At 37.8% G+C, this 21,552-nt stretch overlaps 1 protein-coding gene and 1 long non-coding RNA gene across 48 annotated transcripts in view; one reads left to right on the forward strand and one right to left on the reverse strand.

Moving 5' to 3' along the window:
• Positions 1 to 21,552, forward strand: part of LOC310881741 — a 488,814-nt gene that overhangs the window by 280,111 nt on the left and 187,151 nt on the right. The window lies entirely within an intron of this gene.
• TENM2 (teneurin transmembrane protein 2) overlaps positions 1 to 21,552 on the reverse strand; it is a 1,465,234-nt gene that overhangs the window by 212,957 nt on the left and 1,230,725 nt on the right. For all 47 annotated transcript variants that reach the window (XM_083799339.1, XM_083799310.1, XM_083799353.1 and 44 more), the window contains one exon: positions 5,783 to 5,992. In XM_083799339.1, coding sequence (XP_083655465.1) covers positions 5,783 to 5,992 — 210 coding nt within the window. The remainder of the gene's footprint in view (positions 1 to 5,782; positions 5,993 to 21,552) is intronic.

A 21,552-nucleotide genomic window follows, 5' to 3' on the forward strand; every position in this document is an offset into this window, starting at 1 on the left:
CCAGCCCCGGCTCTCAGCCTCGCCCGGTGCATTAGCTGCTTCAAGCCCTTGATCACCTCAGTGATCAGTGGCCCACCCCAAAGCCAGTAAGTCCACCTCTCTGGCACACTGGGGAGCCCAGCACAGACCCAGCCCTTCAGATGCATCTCACCGGGGTGATCCCTTGACTTGCTGGCAGCCCAGGTTGCCGCTGACTTTCCTGCCCCAAGGGTATGTTGTTTTTGGCTTATGGTCAATGTGTGTTGGCTTATGGCCTGCAGGCGCACTTCAGCCCCCAGCGCATGCTGCTGCAGGGGTTATTCCTCGCCAGGTGCAGGACTTGGTACCTCCCTCTGTGGAATTTCCTCTGATTCCTGTCAGAATTTTTAAAGGTCTCTGTGCTGAGCCCAGTAAGTTGCGGAAGAGTTCTTTTAGCAATCCAGCAACTGGGCCTCGTGCTGGGACAGCCATGCATGCCTAGGCGTCTTATCTACAGCTTAAACCCATGGCAAAAAGATGAAGATGCTGCCTACTGAGATATCCAAACCCCTTTATTTAGTCTGTAAGTAAGACAAAGTCAAGCCTTTACGAGAAAAAATTCTAGATTCTTGTTGCTGCTACTTTATTTTCTATCCTGTAAATTGGCTTTCTCCATTCAGTATGGGGTGATACTTAATCATCTGAAGGAGATACAATTATTTTTCTATAGAATTCATTTATTTCTTGAAGATAACTTCTTTTGTATGGGTTTACATTAAACACTAGAAACTGGAAATATGTTTATTTGATATGCCAGACTGTAGAGCACTTCCAAGCACTCCCAGTGCAGGATCTCAAAAAAGACCTCCGGCTACAATGTATTAATGAAAGTCCTGGCTTCCTTCAGGGAAGAAAAAAAATAAAATTTACCTACTACAAGGAGGTGGTTTGTGTGGATTAAATTACACAATAATTATGAAATACTAGAAAAAGGTATTATCTGTCGATTGCAGGAGAGCCTTCTAAATATTTATACTGAATATAATGAATATTGATGATAAATTACAGTAAACTGGGGTCATAAACACAAGGAATTGATTACATTTTACTTCAAGTCTAACTCACAGACAACACCAAACAACAATTATTTAATTCAAGCCAACCTGTTCCTCCATTCCCCTCTCCTTGCTGCCAATAACTGCTTGTGAAAAATCAAAAGCAAACCCTGTCTTCTAAGTGATGTCCAAACTACTCTGTGGGCAAATACTCTTACATCGAGCCAAACGCTGTATATTATTTTCTCTGAGCTAAAAAGACATGTTTGCACTGAAAAACTGGGCTCGATCCTCATGCCAGTTAAACTTCAATACCCTCCTGGGAACCACATGACTCTGTCTAATGCACATTCTCAGGGTCTAGAAGCATCCTTTTCCCAAATTCAAAATATTCCCCAAACCATTCTGCATCTACTTTCTCATTGTTAGAATGGCTGAAGATGATGAATGCATCCAATTATGGCTCCATTAGACTGATAACTATTGTGCAAGCAGGTATATCCTAGGTGCTTTACTCAGGCTGGGGGAAAAAAAAAAAGCACTCTTATTTGTTGGCATTCTAGAATTTGGTTTAATAACTGTAAACCTTACATAAAATACATATATATTAAAGCAAACCTGCTGGCAACAACAACAAAAAAAATCTTTTTTTTTTCTCTGTAAGACTGCAAAACAGCCTGTTCTATTGTATCGCGCTTGAAGCCATCACAATGCCATTCCAGCAAGATGAGTCACCTTACATTGCTAGAAAGAAAATACATAAAACGTATACAGGGAGAAGAAATAAACCTATTCTTACTGTTAGCTCTAAGAAACCATGCTAGAAAATGGTGTGACAGGACCTGACCTTCTAGTAAAAGGAAAAAAAATTCACTACCGTTTCATGTATAAAAGGTATCATCTCCTTCTATAATATTTGTGTTTTTCAAAATACTATCAGCAGGTGCATCAGCTTTCAAAAACCTCTTGTCCTTCATCACATATAATTGTGTTGCATATTATATTAAGAAATACAAGTGGAGGAATGTAAGTGATGGGAGTTCAATTAAAAACAGCATAATATCTGTTGCATAGAAAATGATTCTGCAACTGAAATCAGGTTTTAATGAGAGGAAAAAAGGAATACATTTTCACATATTTTTAATTACATAGAATTTCCTCAAACATGATTTTTAATAACATATTCCATTAGGTTAACATCATATTTAAAGAAAGTGCATTTTCTGATTTCATTTTAAGTCTGATTTTGAGCAATTATTGTGTCATTGTTCTGCAGTAGAAAGGTTGAATTCATTTACTGTGTGGTTATGCTAGTTATGATTGATGTCGCTTCTCCAAATGATAAACCAATCACCCCGATGATGTAATGTCATTTTAAGAGTGCTATAATCACATTTCTCTCAAACTAGAAGCTCTGATGAGTTCTAACAAAGATTTATTGTAGATTAAAGGCCTTCATAATATCAACAATAGATTGCTCATTTGATGGAAAATTTGATTAGTTTTTTTTTTTTTTAAACAAATGAATTTTCCAAACCTATCAAGAATGGCTATTGTGAAGGGCACAGCATGGTACATATGGATGACTATCACCTCATATCCAAGAGGACCCATCTTAACTTGTTGAGGAGACAACCTATAATTGCAGAGGCTCAAGCAAGCATAAGTGTACAATCAAGCAAGAAACCCATATAATGTAATCAGTCTTCTGCAAGTATTTCATCTTCAGTATGCACTTTGAAGACCACTAAAGAGATATTTAAAAGAAGAACCTAGAGAGTGCTAGCAAATATTTATTAATAAATATATATTACGTGGAATCTAAGCCTTAAATCTAAATATCTTCAAATCTTTCTTTTTAATCCAAACCCAAATTTAAACAAAATATTTGGTTTAATCTAATCTCTTCAAAATATCTGGATCTCTGTTGCTAAGTTTACAAAGGCCCTAAAACAGATTTTAAAAAATAAAATAATAGAAATTAAGTAAAAAAGCAGTCTACACTTCCACATCATGTAGATGGTAAAAGTTACTCTGAAAGCCTTTAAAGAAGAAGGATGGGACAAAAAAGTAAGCTTTTCCAATTTGAAGTGTATGTCACTGTCTGTGGTATTTTCTTAAAAACTCTCTAAAGGAAACATTTTGAGAACTACAGAAAAAAAATACATAGAAAACACTTATGAGTTGGTCTAGAAGAGCATATGCTATAAAACAGTCTCAGTGCTGATCAATTACGCTTTTTTCTATGCACTGAAAATTAAAAGCAAGCCATAATATATTATGCAAGAGATTATTAAAGAAGAAAATGGAATATTTTGGAGGAAAATGTTAAAACACAGAAAGAACAAGTCAGACATACATAAGCAAATCAAAACATAGCTGAAGATGCCAAAAAGGTTCCTTGTGACAGTCCAAAGTCACAAGTGTGAAACAGAAAGCCTTAAATTTTTCTTTAAAATCTTTTCAAATAAACAATGACTAGTATTTAAAACTCCATTAAATTTTCAGACGTTCTTTTACTGCAAATACCTTTGTTTGACTTGATAAGAAAAGCCCTGCTGGTTCACCCTTGGTATTTACAGGTGCTGCTGGAAACCAAGTACTCAGTGTTCAAGTATCCTTCAAGTCTCTATTTTTAGTTCATATTCTCTACTGTGATTTTCTTCTACTTAGCAACCCTCTATGTCTTTCTCTTCCAGCCACTCTTACCATTCCCTTTTAATCCCTTCTAATCTGTTTGACCGACCACATCCTTTATCCAAACCATGTGCTGTTTTTGTTCTTTATTTTTTTTTTCAGCTGCCAACATTCACGTGTTCCCAAGCTCTGAGAAGAAGCACACATATCCCCAAGGACTTACTCCTGACTGGTAATGGTCCATCACCAACCTGCAAACCAGAACTGCATTCTCCATGAGCATCACTTTCCTCTGCTCTGAATGTCTTCTGCCATTTTATTGCTGTTAATTGGTCTCACAATGTCCTTTTTTGATTCTTCACAGTCTGATCTTGTTCTCACAGCCCTGTCATCATCTACCTTTCCTTCCCACAGCTCACCATCTTCTCCAGGTATCTTCAAGAACCATGAAAATTCATTAGGGAACTCCAGCCTCTGCTTACTGCCTTTCAAACAGCTACTTACCATGCAGGGACCTTCCCTCTTACCCTACAGTAATTTAGTTTCCTTAAAAGCACTAAGTGACAGATTTTGCTGAGAGCCTTTTGAAAATACAAAGACACTTCATCAACTAGATCACCCTTACTCACAAATCACTAACCCCTTCAAAGAACTCATGAAGGTTTCTAAGACAGTACTAACCTTTACAGAAGCTATGCTGATCCAAAAATAGAACGCTACCTACATAGCCACTTTTTGTTTTACGAATTTCTATACTTTCTACTGAATTTCCCATTTTGAGGTTTGGAGCTCCTGAGATCACCCCAAATCTCTCTAAAACAAAAACAAGCAAAACACCATATATTTTCCACCCTCAAATCTCAAAACAAAGCTAACATGCTCAATCTCTGAATTATTATTTGTCCGTTTTAAAATATCTCAGATAGGAAAGGGATCATGGGATTAAAGGACAGTTCAGGTTGGAAGGCAGCTCAGGATGCCCATAATCCAACCTCCTGCCAAACCAGGACAGCTCTGAGGTCAGACCAGGTAGCTCAGGATTTTAACTATGTTCTTGAAAACCTCCAAGCACAGAGACTGCACAGGCTTCCAGGCACCTATTCCAATCCAATGCTTAGGGACAACATTTAACCTTATATCCACTCTGAATCTTTTATTTTTCAACTTCTGCCCATTGCCTCATCTTCCCACCACACACCACCAGCCACTGTTTACAGGGCATCATTTAAATCTACTGTACGCACCCACAAAGGCAAAAAGTTCCACACCTCGTAGTGTATCCAATGCTGTTCAGACCTGTATTGTGCATTAGAAAGAGACCTTGAGCAGGTCAGAAACTGCATTTAAGATATAACCGTTTACAAATATGAACTTAGAGTTTCTAGTTAAATAGACAGAAACTGCACAACAGATGTTTATGTTCAAAAATATAAGCAACAAATAATGCTTCTTTGTTTTGATTAGAATTTTAAAAAAGGACTGCATTTTCATTCCTCAATTTATTGCCTGTCAAAATGAAAAGGTGTTTGTTTAAAAAAAATAAATAAATAAAGGGAGAGAAGGGAAAACTCTACAGAATATATGACTGATAGCAGAGCTCCAAATGTTTTAAAACAGGGGCCTGAAAAACCAAATTTAGTTTACTGAAAATATCAGTATCTTGGTTAAAGGTGACACTGATATTATAGGATGAGATTCTGAAACAAGAGCAGACACACAACTGCAGAAGCAACACGGATGTTCAGATACAGACCCTTGTCACCTATATCAGGAGCTGACTAGCCTACGCAGAACAAAGGACCACCGTGTGTATACCTCTTTTACCAGATGCATCCATAAGCAATAAACCTTATTTGAAAAATAAATTCATTGGATGAAACATTCAGTAATAACTTTACACTGCTTATAACACTCTTACAATTAAAAAGGTCTCTATAGTAAAACAGAAAAAAAACCATATATGATATATAGTGCTTACAAAAAAATTTAAATGAAATAAAACTCAGGTTTTTGTTTGCCTCGTTTCCATATATGCTCTTAATTTTGAGGTGATGCAAGAACATGTGCAAAAAAGTATAAAAACAGCACAAACACGTCACAAACAAACTCCACATGGTTGCAATTTTTCTTACCACTGCTGGAAGCCTGCTGTGGCCCTGAACATGCTCTTAGCAGATATGAATTAGGAGAGAACTCCTCATCAGGATTGGTGTCCATGATTTGATGGGACGTGTTGCTGTCTAGCAATGGCATCTGGCAGCTAACTGGTGGAGGATTATGAGAACTGGGCAGCTGAGCAGATGGGAGAAGGCTAGACGAGGATGTAGGTGGAATGGGACGACCTGGGAAAGAGGACACAGGGATCAAAGATCAGCAATGAATGTAATGAAAAAAAAACAAACAAACAAACAAGTAATTTTACTGTAAATGTCCAAATACAACACACCACTGCTCAGAGTCACAAAATCTCGCCACTAGTACGAGCTCGTCCCTTTGCATCATACTGAAAGCACTGTGAGCAGCTGGGCTGTGAGCTCATTCCGGACATCCCTCCCTCCACAGCACCAGGCTGTTCTCAAATTATTCTCAAACACTGCAAAGGGCAAGCACATCAGCTATACGTTTTCACCAAATGAATTTCCACAGAAAGAGGACTAAAACGAGCTGAGCCCTGGCATTACAGCACATGTCTGTAACCACCTCTGAATTTTTCTATTTGTAGACATGGGCTAAGCTGTAATATGCATTGGAAGCACCAGGGTTTCATGTCCTTTCATTCTCATTTCTTTCTACAATGGTGCAGCAGGGAGAGAACTTTTAAATATGAAACCCTGTCCTTAATGTGCACTATACACCTCAGCCCACTGTAACAACATGTACTTGGTTAATTAAACTAGTGGTATCAAGTTAGCCAAGAAATAATAATAATTATAATTCTTACTTATTCTTTGCTTTTGTGAACTTTGCTCTCATAACTTCATACCATTCCATTCCATCAAATGCACACAGATGAAGCCAGCTCTTTTTTTTTTTTTTTTTTTTGGCACTGCCTATTAGAATATGACTGGTTATAGGGATGAGAGGAGTAAGAGAAACATGCATTCTGACTTCTGCAAGTTTATCTAGTGCATTGGAGAAATTGTTCATGAATAATTTATACATAGGAAAATATGACCTCTGTAATCCTGCCAAAGTCTGTGAGGCAGAGAGAGATCTGCTGCATGCTAGCTACAAATGTTAAAACACTGCAAAACTATATAAAATGGTGCATCCTTATTTCCATCACTTTTAAAGAAACAGTAACAGAGCAAATGCATGCTGGCTCTTCGCTTGATTACATCTCCTTCATTTCCAGAACCCCTTACTTTATCGGAATTACACTAAGGTTTATCTCATTAAGTTAAAAAAAAAAAAAAAAAAAAGGTGAAAAAATTCCAGTGACTACATATAAATTATGTTTGGGGAAGAACAATCAACCAAAAGTACCCATAGATACTAAACTTTTGTTCACTGCTTGGTACCAGCAAATAGCATGAACTGCCTTCCTACCTTCAGAAGATTTAAAATAAATAAACTAAAAAATAATACTAAAACAACAACAACACCTTGAGATAGGCAAGTGACTGTTAACGCTTATTTTTTATTATTTTAACTGTGGATAAATTGATGATAACATCAAATGGGCAAGTTATCATGTGGCATAAGGAAAATGATATTATCACGTGTTTAAGCGACTCCACAGCAACCCTCATCTACCCTTTTTTATGCTAGAGAAAATTCAATATGAATTGAGTATTTTCATTGCAGACTTGCATTTACCAGGAATAATTCTAATATTGATGACACGAATAATTACTGTTATTACTCATGATTGTGCTATTCTTACGAAACACTACAGCACATAACCTAAACATTCAAGGGATGTAGTTGAGAAAAAACAAATTATTCCTTTGCAATATGTAGGAAACAAGCAGCAAGACTGGAGGTTTTACACACCTCTGACAGGAATGTGACACTGTACACACAGTGCATTTAATTCTCACATTCTGGCTCTGCTTCAACATCATGAAATTAAATGAAGAGATTTTACATATTAAAAATCCTCGTTTATCATATCATAAGGAAATACATACTCTTATAAAATTGTTGTACATGTGAGGTGATGACATAAAACAAAAAAAGACTTTCTGTGCACATCATATACAATATTTTAAAGAAATTTAGGTACATTTTTTGTGGAATGTATTGAGACATGAAAAAACACCAACAATTCTTTTGCCAGGAAAGCTAATCACATCGTTACCTTCATCATATAATACAGCCCAAATCCCTGAAGACAAGGTAACATTTCTAATTACTACATTTCTGTTTGTAGCCTAGATGAAACAGAAGGTATCAAGTTGTTAAAACATTGCATTATTTTGGTGGGAAGTTGGCTCCTGAGGAAGGTTTGTCCAGAAGTACGTGTTAATTGAAAAACATCGATGTCTGTGAGCCATGGAACCTATTGTCAATCTGTCTTGTGGTTAGATTTTCTCATAAGCTGCCAAATGTGATTAAAGCTTTTCTTGTACTTGGGGCATTCATGATCTTTCTGTCAGGTTGATTTTGGCATCTACTAAACTCCCAGCACTGCCTTTCTCTCTAGTAGCAGGGGTCTAGTAGTGCTGCTTCTCTCTCTCTGTCTCTCCATCCCCCTACTCCCTGTAACACACAAGAACATCTTAAAACACCCAACCTTTTGTAAAATTTGTTAGGAAGTGAACCGAAAAATTACTGAAGAGGAACAGAAAAACACATGTGCAGAGAGATACATATTAAGTTTTGTTTCCTTAGGAAATGAATCTAAAGAGTAACTATCTGCAGGACCACAGCTGAGGGATTGGTTGTAAAACTACTGAAAAGAGTTGAACATACGCAGTTAGACTATAATAAGCATGACAAAATGACAAATAACATTTGTTACTATGCATTCTTAAGACAGAAATAATAAGTTCAATTCCATACTGTTGAAAACTATTATCTTGGTCAAATAAGTCCAATGTGTTATTGAACAGATTGAATTTTGTAAACCTGAAGCTCCCAGACGTATTTGTGTTTCTGCACATACCTTAACATATTTTGAAACCTCCCATCTCTCAAAATGATTCTAACTTCTCATCATTTCACTATGGAACACACGTTGCGCTACAGTATTGTAAAACATACTGACATATGGGAACATCAGTATCTTGTTAAGCAACCGCTTTCAGAAATCAAATCCATAATGTAAAATTGGAGTAGGTACAATTTATATCTACTCTTAATGTGCTAATATGATAAAGCTTCTATAAATAAGATTTTTATCTCATTGTGTATTGACAGAAATCCTATGTAATGGATACTTACTTCTATTGACAGCAGTAATGCAATTATGTAATATAACCAAAAAAAAACACACACGAATGCTACAAAAGGGAAGCCAAAGTCTAAAAGCTGATGTATTACAAATTCAATAGGAAAAAAAAATAGTTCTTCAAATATCTGCTCATATATATATTCATACTGCATATACTCATGTGTGGCACAAAAATAGTGAATTTTTATAGTGAGGCCCTTTTCAAAAGAAGCAAGCAAACAACAACAAACCTTTTCCTTTTTTTTATTTTCCTCATTACTTCCTCCTGTCATTTATCTTATTTTTTAAAGTGAAGGATAAACGTGATAAGTCATCTTCTGGAGGATGTTCTGATTTGGGACGGTGGCTTTGGGCTTCCGTGCTTCATGGCACCTCATTCTGCAAGGGCCTTCTTGTTTTATTTTTAGTCTATCACTTAATATTCTCTCCCCGGCCCTGGTAAGATTATATAGCAGACAAACATTGACATTATTTCTGCCTTTTTCTTTTTAACAGAGTCACATCTCTCTTCATCAACCCAGGAAATGACACCTCAATTACTGCTACGCTTTAAGTCCCTGAGGCTTAAAATCTGCCTTTGAGTCAACGCTCAAAAATCAGGCCATGCTTGTAGCTGGTAATGATGCCACAGGTCTGCAACCATCCCCTGCAATGCACCCACAAAAGCTGAGTATGCAGATCAGACATTGATGTGAAGATTTCTTTTTAAGAAAGATTTCTCGTTAAGGACAGCTTCACAGACAGACAGTGGTTGAATAAGGTGCAAATGAAACAGTGCTATGAACTCCAAATTTCAAATTCATACAAGAATGAGGATAAGGCATTGCTAATGTCTTGAAAAGTTCCAGGGGTATAAAAATTAGAAAATTCTTTGGAGCAACATGCCAGAATGATAAGGAGTGATCGGAGCAAGGTCAATGTCTTTTTGTTTGAAGATGAGCTTCAGGAGGGAGAGGGCTGCATACAAGAGATCTTATTAGAAGAATAAGGCCAAGAGTTGTATCACACTGGGAGCGGAAATTCATGTAATGGACATCAGCATTCAGACTGCATTGGTGAAGTCCAGAGGCAAAAATAATGATGTAAGCTCCTCGGATGTCTGAAGTCCTACAATGTAGCATTTAGTTCAAAGCTATCACAGTCATTCTGGCTGCATCCTGCCTAATCTTTCAAGAATCTGCAGGGAAGAATGCCGCATGAAACCAGGAACTTAGATAGGATTCTCTATCTGTCCCCGAAAATCATTCCTGTTGACAACAGTACATGCAAGCAAGTCAAGCTTTCCATTTAGTCCAAGCTGATGAAGCAACTGAAACATTCGTAAGAGTATCCAAAGAATTGGACAAAAATACAGAGGGCCTGTATCTAAAGAAACTAGTTTTACAGAAGAAAAGTTGTAGAAAAAGGAAGAATTTGAGGTCTTTTACACCAATACAGAAATATGGTTCTTTAGGGTATGTAACAAGCTTTCCTAGAAATCATCTAATTGTACTTCAGCAGATGTTGGGCATGTCTGGAGGCCAGTTAAGTGATATGTGGCATCAGTGAATGCTTTGAGTTGCAAACAAAATCTTTGCAAGTCCCAGATCTACCAGAGCCAGGTACAGGGACACGGGCAGCAGCCTCAGCTGCCTTCTGATCACCCAGTTGTGCGCAGTGCTGGGGCAGTGGCTGACCATTGCTGGTGAAAAGCACCAGAACAATTTGTTTCAACTCTGAACTCTAGGCTAGTAGTTTACATAACGGTAATTACAAGTGGTAGTTTACCAGTTGCTGTTGTAACTGGTCTGTACAAAAGGAACAGAAGTGAAATTGAGAACACTGAGGGGCTTTGTCCTCTGACTTGTTGGATGTCTCAAAATTCAGACAATCCTCACTGGCACCTTCAAGTACGCCTGAAAAAGGAAAAATGAGGCTGTGGTTTTGGAGCTTTTCCGTTGTGACTCGTCTGGAGCAGTGAAGCAGAGGAAATTGCCTAGGAAGTCTATCACTGGCTGCCAAGTCCTGCTCATGTCCTTCCTAAATGACAAGTTTCTGGACTCGAGTAATCACTCCATGTTTTAGAGGGAACGACATTTCCTTTTACTTACATCTAAAGAGGCTGTTTAAGTGATGTCCCTGACAGCATCATTAGCTATGAGACCCAAAAGCATAGCAATCTCCATCCAGGGAGTCCGTAGCTGGGCAAGTGACAGGGTCAGAATGGGTTACAGGCTTACTAGTGGGAACCTGCCATGCGTGGCCATGGTGTAAGACAGCAACAGGGCTACGGAGAAGACTGTCTCAAGTCCAGACACTTGTAAGACAGTTAAGAAGAATTCTGTTCATCTTAATCACAACGATACATTTGGGAAAGAGATACTGCCATTGCTGTTAGCCTAAGAGACCACAACTCATCACCAGGAAGGAAAAAGGACTGGCTGCAATCACTCCTAGCATTATTGTACACACATATGAGACAATCAAAGAAGAGAACCAGACTGCTTATCAGTTTCTGAAGGATTTTTGAGATGTGCTTTCCATACTCCTTCCTCCACCCTCAAAAGACCCATGGAGTTTTGCAGGTGAATAAAACCCACGTGTGTGTGAAACTCTGGCCTCTATATTCCACTACGGTGCATGACAGGAAGCAGGGAACACATGCCAAAAATGACTGAAATTTAAGAATTTTGACATGAGTGGGCATGGTGTAACACCCGTTACAAAAACACATCTTGAAAAGCTTTAAGCAACCGCTTCAGTTAATTCTAATATTACTACCTAAAAACAACATAATAGGAACAATAATTATGTATATATATATATATTCATACATACTTTTACCCACACACACTTAAGCAGGCATGCATAATTTCCAAAAAAGAGCATTATTCTAAGAGGTCTAAAGGACCAATTCAGACTCGTTTAATAGACATTTTGCCACTGATTTTCTCAGGGTAAAGATCACTATCTGTATATTGTCATTCCGCACTCCTAATTGGAATGGCATTTCAATACAAAAGTTTGTCATCAGAAAAAATCCAAGTGCCACATACAGATCTCAAAGCTTACTACATCTACAATGAAATTCTCCAACTTTTCTCCATCAGATGAATCTCACTTTTAGGCTTAGGACATCCATAACAAAGACCCTTCTCCTTTTGAGGAAGCCCCCTTCCTACAGGACACCTGGAACACGGAGTGGAAGCACCATGAGAAGCACTCAGCAGGACCCTGTTTCCAGGAGTAAAACACCTCCCTCTACCTACAGAGCACACTACATTTCTGACTACATTTCCAGCTCAGCCTAATTGAAGCCCCTACATTGTCAGCAATGTTTAGTTCACTTTAAAGAGTGAGAAACATTGCTAAATGTGTCAGGAAACAGCTAGATACCATAAGAAGCATGTTTTTGCAGTGCAAAGCACTATAAATTAGGCAGGCGGCTGATGAGGTGAAACGTTCCTGAGGTATAGCGCATTCAGCACTCTCCTGTTCCTGCACAGAATAATTGCTTTCTTGCATGAAAAAAACGTCCTTCAACTATTTGTGCAAAGCATGTCTTCCCAATGGGCTGGGCACTCTCAAGCAGAGTCGCATTTAATAAATCAAATATATATCATCATAACTGGCATAAGGAATAGAAATATTTTGTATTTGATGAATTGACACAGTTAACTGGCAATGGGAAAAATTCCCCTTTTTCTGTATAGTAACAGCATCTATTTTTGTAGCTAAAAAGGAATTTGTACTTCAGTGCTCTGCAGGCCAGCATGGAGACCCAGCAGGCAAAGCAGGGGAGAAAGTCCTCTGCTCTCAGAGCTCGGCAGGCTCGGGGAGAGGGCAGGCACTGCCCAACAATTCACCCACCCTGCAAGCAGCAGTGCTGATTTATCTGTGAAGCTACCTCAGTTAACCCTTGTTTTATCAGGCTTCAACTTGATAAGACAAAAAAATCGTAGTCCAAAATGAAGTATACATGAAAAACTGGAAAAGAAATCTGATGAATTTTTGAGCGCTTTCTTCAGCATCAAGTTGCTTCCTTTTGCCTAAACTCCTGTTGCATTTTTACTCTAAGGCAAACAAGCTTCAAAAACTGCAGAAAAAGATAGACATAGATCAAGATTTTGGATGACAGTTATCACTGAAGAAAAGTACTGAAGCTCCTATCTCTCTGAAAGCAACAACCCAGTCAAGGTAAGAAAAGTGTCTGCAAAGTCTGTTTCACAAGAGTCAAAGGAGAAAAAAAAGGTCTTCCTAAAGCATGGGGCTGATATCCTTGCACAGACCTGCTTATTGGTGCTTACAGACATTTCTTGGCATCGAAAAGGACAGTAGGGGCAACTAAGGATGAAATAGATACCATCACATCATCATTTATCTAACAGTGAACCTGCAAAGACAAACCAGCTCTATGGTTTGGTATCCCTCCCAGTTCCCACTGAACAGTACCCTAGATGCCTTTTTCAAAACTTCTGCTATGCAGAAAAAAAAATAATAAATAAATAAAGTATAAAGTCAGAGCAATAGTGTGACAGAGTGAAAACGAAGGAAAAATATCTCTGTCTGCAACTAGGGCCTTATGGCTGCACATGTTGGGGGCTGGGTACCGCCCACTCCCCTCCTTGGGGCTACCTGGAGCCACATTTCTTCTGCCGCTTAGGCCCCTGAAGCCTTGCGACCTTTCTTCTTCTCTTTCTCTCTCTCTTTTTTAATTAAATTTGGTGGGGTTTTGATTTCAAGGAGCACTAAAACTGAAGGATCACGCTGCAGCTCCCCGGAGCAGCAGGAGCCAAGCACCAGCGTTCCTGAGGCCCAGCTCCATCACACCCCAACACGTGCCCCTGCTGTGTTCAGGGCGAGGGGGAGCGTTTACCTCCGCAGCATCTCCAGAGGTGATACTGAGGCCAAGCTCAGCGCAAGCAACACGCACACTCTCCCTGAGGCAGGGGAGTGCAACTAACTCTGCTCTCAGCCCCACACGGGTTTCCTACAGCCATCGTGAGAGACAATGAAAAGCAAAATCACCTCCATGGGGGCCAAAGCCCTATAGAAAAGGGCACTGAACACAATTAACATGTTCTCTGCCAAAATTTCTACCCCCTTTTGAAAACATGAAGCACAGTGACGTAGGAGGACCTGATACTGCATAAAACAGTTTTAAAAGACAGTTAAATTCACATTCAATAGGCAAAATAACACATTTCTTTAGAAACCATGACTCTAGAAATCATTATTTTATCCATGTACTTAGAGCGTTTTAATAGTCTAGAAGGTAGAATGTTGCTTTGGATTTTTCTAGACGTTAAAAAAAAAAAAAAAGAATAGTTTTATCCTAAAACTCAAGGCTACCTGTTCTTAGGTACACATTATATTTTATATTTTACATTTCCAAGCAATCCTACCATAAAGGGGGAATAGTCAGAAAAGCCCTGAAACAAAACAAAATAAACCTAGGTTCTTTATGAAAGAAATGCATAAAATCTCTCTGGCTTAGAGTTGTAGTTCTAGTTAGACTTTGCCACAAGACAAGGAACTGTTTATGAGAAAAATGGTCTGTGGTAGAAAAATAAAAATAAATGGCAAACAATTTGTGCTACAAAAAGAAAAAACCAAGAAATAAGTGCAATGTTGAGCATATTCAATGGGAACGTTTTATTTTCCTTGTCCTCTGAAGTAGAACCATTTACTGCACACACACAGGAATATATTTTAAGAATTGTAGATGCTAGAAAAGGAACAAAGATTCAGCAAGTGCTGTTCTCTTTCTCTCTCCCTTTTAATATGGATGCATTCTACAAGCTTACGCAGGTTTTGTTATCTTCCTTAAACCATCTCACCTCCATGTAGTTACTATTTCCTAAAGCGCTGTGTATTTGTAGTTCTTGAATATGAAAGTCACTGTATAAATGTGAGATTACTTTTAGGAATGATTTATTATCATTACTAAAATCTATGCAGAAGTGTAAGACTAACTTGGAAATCAATCATTTCTCTTGTGGCTTTTAGCATAAAGTCAAAGCTAAATTAATTTTCCCAGGCAATCCATCTAAAAAAATATATCAGTTTTATGGAATTTGGATATTAAAAATAAGTAGACAGTCATGACTTAAAAACGATCTAAACCAATTCAGTATGTAAAGGCATAATTTGCTGCTGTCAAAAGCTAATGTCACTTAATTCTTGTCTTGTTAAATCATCTGATACCTCTTTCCTTTTTAGTTAAACAAAGATAAATAATAAAAACAATTTACAACTAGAAGATGTCAGGGTTTTGCAGCTGTTCAATGTCTTTTGGGTAGATTAGATTCTGTAATGAGAAGATATAATCCTCATTTTATAAAAGCTGTTGCTGTCTTGGGAAAAACATCAGCGAATAAGATTAGAAAACTCTTTTCCTTCTTGAACATATTACACTAGAAAGCTGATTACTTGGCATATGTTTAATGATACTTTCATAGCTGGAAAACAGTAATTTGTTTCAGTGGTTTTTTCCCATCACTCATAAAGTCAAAATGTATTCTCTAATCTCACTGTACCTCTGATTTAGCCAGGAAAATCAGAGCAAGAAGAAACAGGCAAATCCACTTGAACGAAAATCACATGAACTTGCATAAACTTTACTTCCCTAACAAAGGTTCTACTGAACTAACCATATGAACTATAACTGACATTAAATTACAACAACTCATCAACTCCCTGCTCTTTGTGGGACAAAAAGGACACTCTAAAATTAGGTATGCTTTGGGAAGAAACTGACCTGAAGATTTACAACCACCATCACATGAGACTGATTTTCCATCTTTAGTCACTTACTGCTATGTGCAGCTTTTAAAAACTGGGAAGAAATACATTTTCCTATTATCCATCTTAACTCATACGGAGCAAAGCATTCATGAAAGGGAATTCCACTAAAAAAAGGACTGTAATTATGCCCAAGGTAGGTACCATATGACATCGACCTCCTCACATGAATGTACAAATAGTTTATTCAATCTTTATTCTAGTGACAGAGAGCTTAAACTATCATGTGATAAAACTTGTTTCAACTATCAAAACAACTCGTGTTTACCTTTACCTTTTTTATTCAAATTCTAAACAGCATTGAACAGCCACTCATGCCGTCTCCACGCAAGATGATATCATGAATGATGTTGGCTTTATTTTTATTAGAGAAATTAATTTCCAGGAACCTTTCAACAATTAGTGATTCAGGTGCCTGGAGTCACTACTAGATGGGAAAATAACATGATCTTGAACAAACATGAGAAAACTCAGACCTGTAATTATTCAAAGTCTGTGAAAGTCATATACACCTACTACTAACACATGGGTTTGGGATAGTAATCAGATAATTTGTGTTAACTCTTCGCAGCCTGCTGAGAAGGCAGCTCTAATTTCTGATGAACAAATGTAAAATGAACACAAGGCTTCACAGGATCAGTAGTATGGACAAGGCTAAGGAAGATAAACAATATGCTCTAAATCTGCTGCATCATCTAGTGCAGTGCCAGTATATTCTGGCTAATTCAGCTTTTGGTTTTTCAAGTCTGCTTTTCTTAGTTACACCTACAGATTGCATCTGGCATTCCTCTTCAGTTCCTAAACTTGTGTGGAAAGCACTCCTGAATTAGTGCTAAACATCTGCTGCGATACACTCTGGAGACGTTTGTATTTTAGTGCTGGGAGACACTAAGGTGCACTAAGAGAAATATCACTACGACGGGAATTATTCTTCCATTACTCTTGATGCTGATACTTACATTTACATGATATTATCTTGGTGCTTACTGTTTTCTTGCTTTGTCTGGTTTCTTCTCTCTTAAGATCGTACCCTGCCTTCCTTACACAGCCCATATTGACACTAGGGGAAGTTTTGGGTGTACAAGGAAACTAAAGGCTTGACTTTACAGCTACCTGAGCCACGGGTGGAATTTTCTGGAACACAAAAGTGCTTAAGCATTTACCTTCCTCATGTCTTATCATATCATTGGGCAGATTAACATCTTTTTTTCTTAAACATTTACTGGATGCTACAAATGTTATGATATTTTACACTGAACACATGCGTGCCTTTAGAGGAAGCTATCAGCTTCTAAGAGATCCTGCTTCAAGAGTGAACATTCTACAACTTAATAGCAAGCCTCAGTGAAATCTCAGCTCCATTTAAGTCAATATAAATTGTATTTTTGCCTTCAGCACAGCCAGGATTTCACCCAAGAGTCCTAGAAAGCTTTTGCACGGAGAGAAGCTCCCCCAGCAGAAGTCTTTACTGACTTGAATACTGGGCTGCTGCTGTTCAGTCAATTCCGAACGGTCCATTGCGCTCAGATCTGGAAATTCAGCTTGGAGCTAAACTGCAGCTAAAAATCAAAGGGGGAAATGAAATACCATCACTAATATGGAGCAAGGCCTATTTAGCCCCTTTAAAAACCTCTCTGATGTGTTCCAGTAAAGCTGACTACTCCCTGAAGGAGACAGAGAACACGAAAAGCGTCCAAATAAAGGATTATGGACAAAACTACCAAGCCACTTGCAAATGAGCAATTTAAGTGCCGATAAAAATTCATTCACCCCCCCACTATTGAATAAGGTTTCAAATGTTTCCCTTTTGAGAAGTTAATTTCCAGTTTAGAGTCTGAGAAGTAGATGCAAATAAAGAAAAGGAATATAAATTATGAAGGAAAGGAAAACACAATTTACTGTTTGTGGGCCACACCTTAAATAAACACTGGAATCTGCACGTTTCTCACAGAAAAACTGAAAAATGTTGATTTCGTACATGAGAAGGTTAATTTCAAATTTCACTTTATGTGAAAAGATTTCAGCCAAAATAAAATCTTTCAGAGTGGCAGATTCCAACACAACAGCTATCAGACCATTGACTGTTTTAGCGCTGGTGTGTACCGCCACAATTACTGGCACACTGGGAGAGCAGTACAGGAAATTAAAAAGATAAAATTTCCTTTTAATGAAAGGAAATCGCAGAGATGAAAGACTACTCCATGGGAAAGGGAGCTTTACTCTGCAGTACTAAGAAAACCTATAACCTTATTAAAAGGCATTTGCAAGCACAAAATTAGATACATTAAAAAGGTAGGAAATATTTTAATTATAGTTACAATTAAATTTGCCAAAATGAATGAATAAAAATTGGGATACACGTTCTTCCCTTCAAAATAAATGCAAGGCTCTGTTCCATACTTATCAGTAAAGAAAAGTCCTACTAAAATCAACCAGACTACAGAATAGCCTGGATGTGCTATTCTGTATTTCAGTGTGAACTGTATCTTTAAAATAATGACAGTTTCTCTCATCTTTTCGATCTTAAAGCACTTTATAACTACAGCTCAGAAATACATGGACAGAGAAGAATTAAAGCAACTGAAGCTGAAATATACTACTTCAGAATCCAAAGTTTGTTTACACCATTAGAAGGCACTCAAATATATATCCCCATAAATGACAAGGTCCCAGCAGCAAATTAACAGGAACAATTTTCCCATCTCAGGAGCTGTCAAGATGGGCTCTGTTAGCCAATTTATCTTACTCCAGCACATCTCTGGTGCTTGTCAATCAATATGTGAAACATTTGGTGCTGATTGCCATTTTTCTATCCACTTCCTTTTGCCTCTCGTACCAGGCAATTTACTGCAAGTCAATCAAGGTTGAAGCAGACCTTGTTTAAATAAAACACTGTTGAGATCTTTTCACACCAACAATTTCAAAAACAGAATGAGCTGTAGCTTTTCACATTTACATTTATACTACTTTTTCTGTTTTTCCCAAATGCCATGCTAAAGTTATAAGTCATAACTAAACTCAGCTGAAGGCTTAGGGAGAAAGCAGTCAGGGAAGATGAAGTGAATATAACCGTATGCACTTCCACTGTCAAAAATTCAGTCTATCAAAGGAGACAGAGAACATTAAAAGGTACTTAAGTAGTTTGGGATTATTTCTTTTGTACCCTGGCTTCAAGTCAGGCCTTCCCCCACCCCCAATTAAAAAAAAATAATCTCAAAAAATGTATGAAGATCAATTCTCCCAACTACCAATTGGGCATTACGTTATGTTAAATACACTGACATCTTCCCTCTTACGTCCAGGCAACACAATGGAAACCCCAGGTCACATCATGCCTACCTTCAGCACTGCTATAGCATCACCTATACGTGGTGAGAGCGCAAAAGGGGGCAGGAAGAACCTTTGCAGTATAGAGTGTAGCTGAATACAAGTGAAACAACACACACACACTTATTCTATATAACACCGATTTATATTTTTAAAAAGTTTTAAAAACTGTTTTTCCCTTTGACTTGTTTCTGCATAGTAAGACCTGGTTTTGCAAAGAATATCTGCATAACTTTTCTGCTGTGCATAATCCTATTCCAGTTTTTAGGTTCACTATGGATTGCATAATTCACCCTGAGACCATTCATGATAATGGAGCATAACACCACAGTCTTCTTACATAGAACAGTAACTGGATACCTGATGCAAGCATTTATGTGCTAAAACTATATAGAGTGACACCCTCAATTTATTCAGTTTAATCTTGTTATTTATTTCTTCCAAATACACTAAATCTAATGACGTACAACCACAACACAAGAAAAATGCAAGTCAGGTCAATCCCTGAGATCCCATAAGTAAAGAACTAATAAGAAAAACAGAGGACATTCCTTTAATAACAAGGAGATACAGAGAGCTTATCTTCAGATGTTAATGTTCTTATGATTAAAGGACTATCCACTCCTCCCTCCTCTTTAATTTTAAATGATTTAAGGCTGTCAGGCACCCCTCTCCCATTATTGCTCTCCCCCAAACTCAATAGCATATATGTTAGAAAACAAATGACTTCTAAGAGAGACAAAAAACAAACAAACAAACCACAAAACCAGAAAACAAACAAAGAAACAACAGTTTCTTCTCTGGTCAACAATATATTTACAGATATATTTACATACAGATATATTTACAGATATATTTACAGCTATCATAGAAGTAAAAAAAGAGCTTAGAATATTAAAAAAGATAACTGACTTAAAAATCTGAAACTTGCCTGCAGTTAACACCTCGTAAAATTTCATGATGGGAATGTCCCTGCTCATTTGCTAGCACTTTAGTATGAGACTTAATATCTTCCTAATCCATAACACATATGATAAAATCCGTAACACATCTACAACAGAGTCAAGGACTGACCAAAAAATATAGAAAGCATATTATAAGGTGTATTCAATCATTGGTCCTATCCTGTGGGGTACTTACAAATAAAAAAATAAAAAATCCTCTCAGCAATATTTTTGGTCAGCACAATGCACAGTAAAATTCAAATGGGTTGTGTTTCACTACCTTGTCAACAAAATATGCACTAGTTTAATTCTAAGAGAAGAAATGTTAAATGCTTGGGAGAGAAATCAAGCTGACAAGCAGAACGTAAGTCTCAAAAAGCAAAAGAAGCCTTGCTGTGTACCATCCCCTGTGGGTTACTGCAGGTAACCCTGCTAAGGCAGGACCCATTTTAAGGATCTTCCCTTATGCTGCTGCAAGGGATAGAAAAAAAATCCATATAGTGTATGAAAGAGAAGTGTACGCCATAGATGTTGACATTATATAAACACACGTGGACACAGGCACACACATACACACACATTAGGACAGGTGATATATTAACCCTAAGAATTGTCCTTTGAGATATTTTCCCAATCAACTTCTCATTACTCACAAGGAGGAAGACATATGTTTTACTTTATAAAGAAGAAAAAAAAATAAAAAAAAGGAAGATACAGGTAACAAGAAGTATTGCCTACAAGGCAAAACCAGTTAGCCTGATTCACGTGAGTAGGATGTATTTGCTTTGCTGACAATAGCTGGCAGCCCACAACAAAAATTATCGTACAGACAGCATAAGAACTCCACACTCCTGGTTCAGGCTTAACTAATGACAAGTCTTGCCTAGCCTTAAAAAAAAAAAAAAAAGGAAACCACACTAACCAAACTGAAGCATGAAGAATCACACACATAATATTTATTTCAGCAGTTTCAGTGATGGCAGAGAACATTTACATATTAAGAAGTTCTCCATCCACTCCACCTCGCATAACTAAAATATCCCTGAAGCAAAAAAATGTCATTTTAATCCTCAGAGAGCTCTGGGCCTACTGAAAGGCGGATGCAGGCTGAGGCCTGTGCGGCACGCCAAGCTTGCCGCTTCCACAGGCCCGCAGCCTGCCCCAGGCACTCGGCCCGCAGTGCACCCTGCCTGGAAGGCAGGCTTACAGCTGGCTCTGCCCCTTCACTGGGAAGGTGTTTCCTACAAAGTTAAAACAAACACTACAAATAAGCTATGCCTGCTTATGAATCGTTTCCCTTTACTCATTGCAAAGCTTGTCTTTTCATCACTAACGTTTTTTTTCCTAATAAATGTACCAATTTTCTGGTATACACTTTCTAATTATGAATGTAAAGGGAAATGTAAAATGTTTCTGCCACAGAAAGAAGCAATAGATGACGGGTGAAATT

The sequence above is a fragment of the Anser anser genome (assembly GCF_964211835.1).
Source record: "Anser anser genome assembly, chromosome: 14".
Lineage (NCBI taxonomy): Eukaryota > Metazoa > Chordata > Aves > Anseriformes > Anatidae > Anser > Anser anser.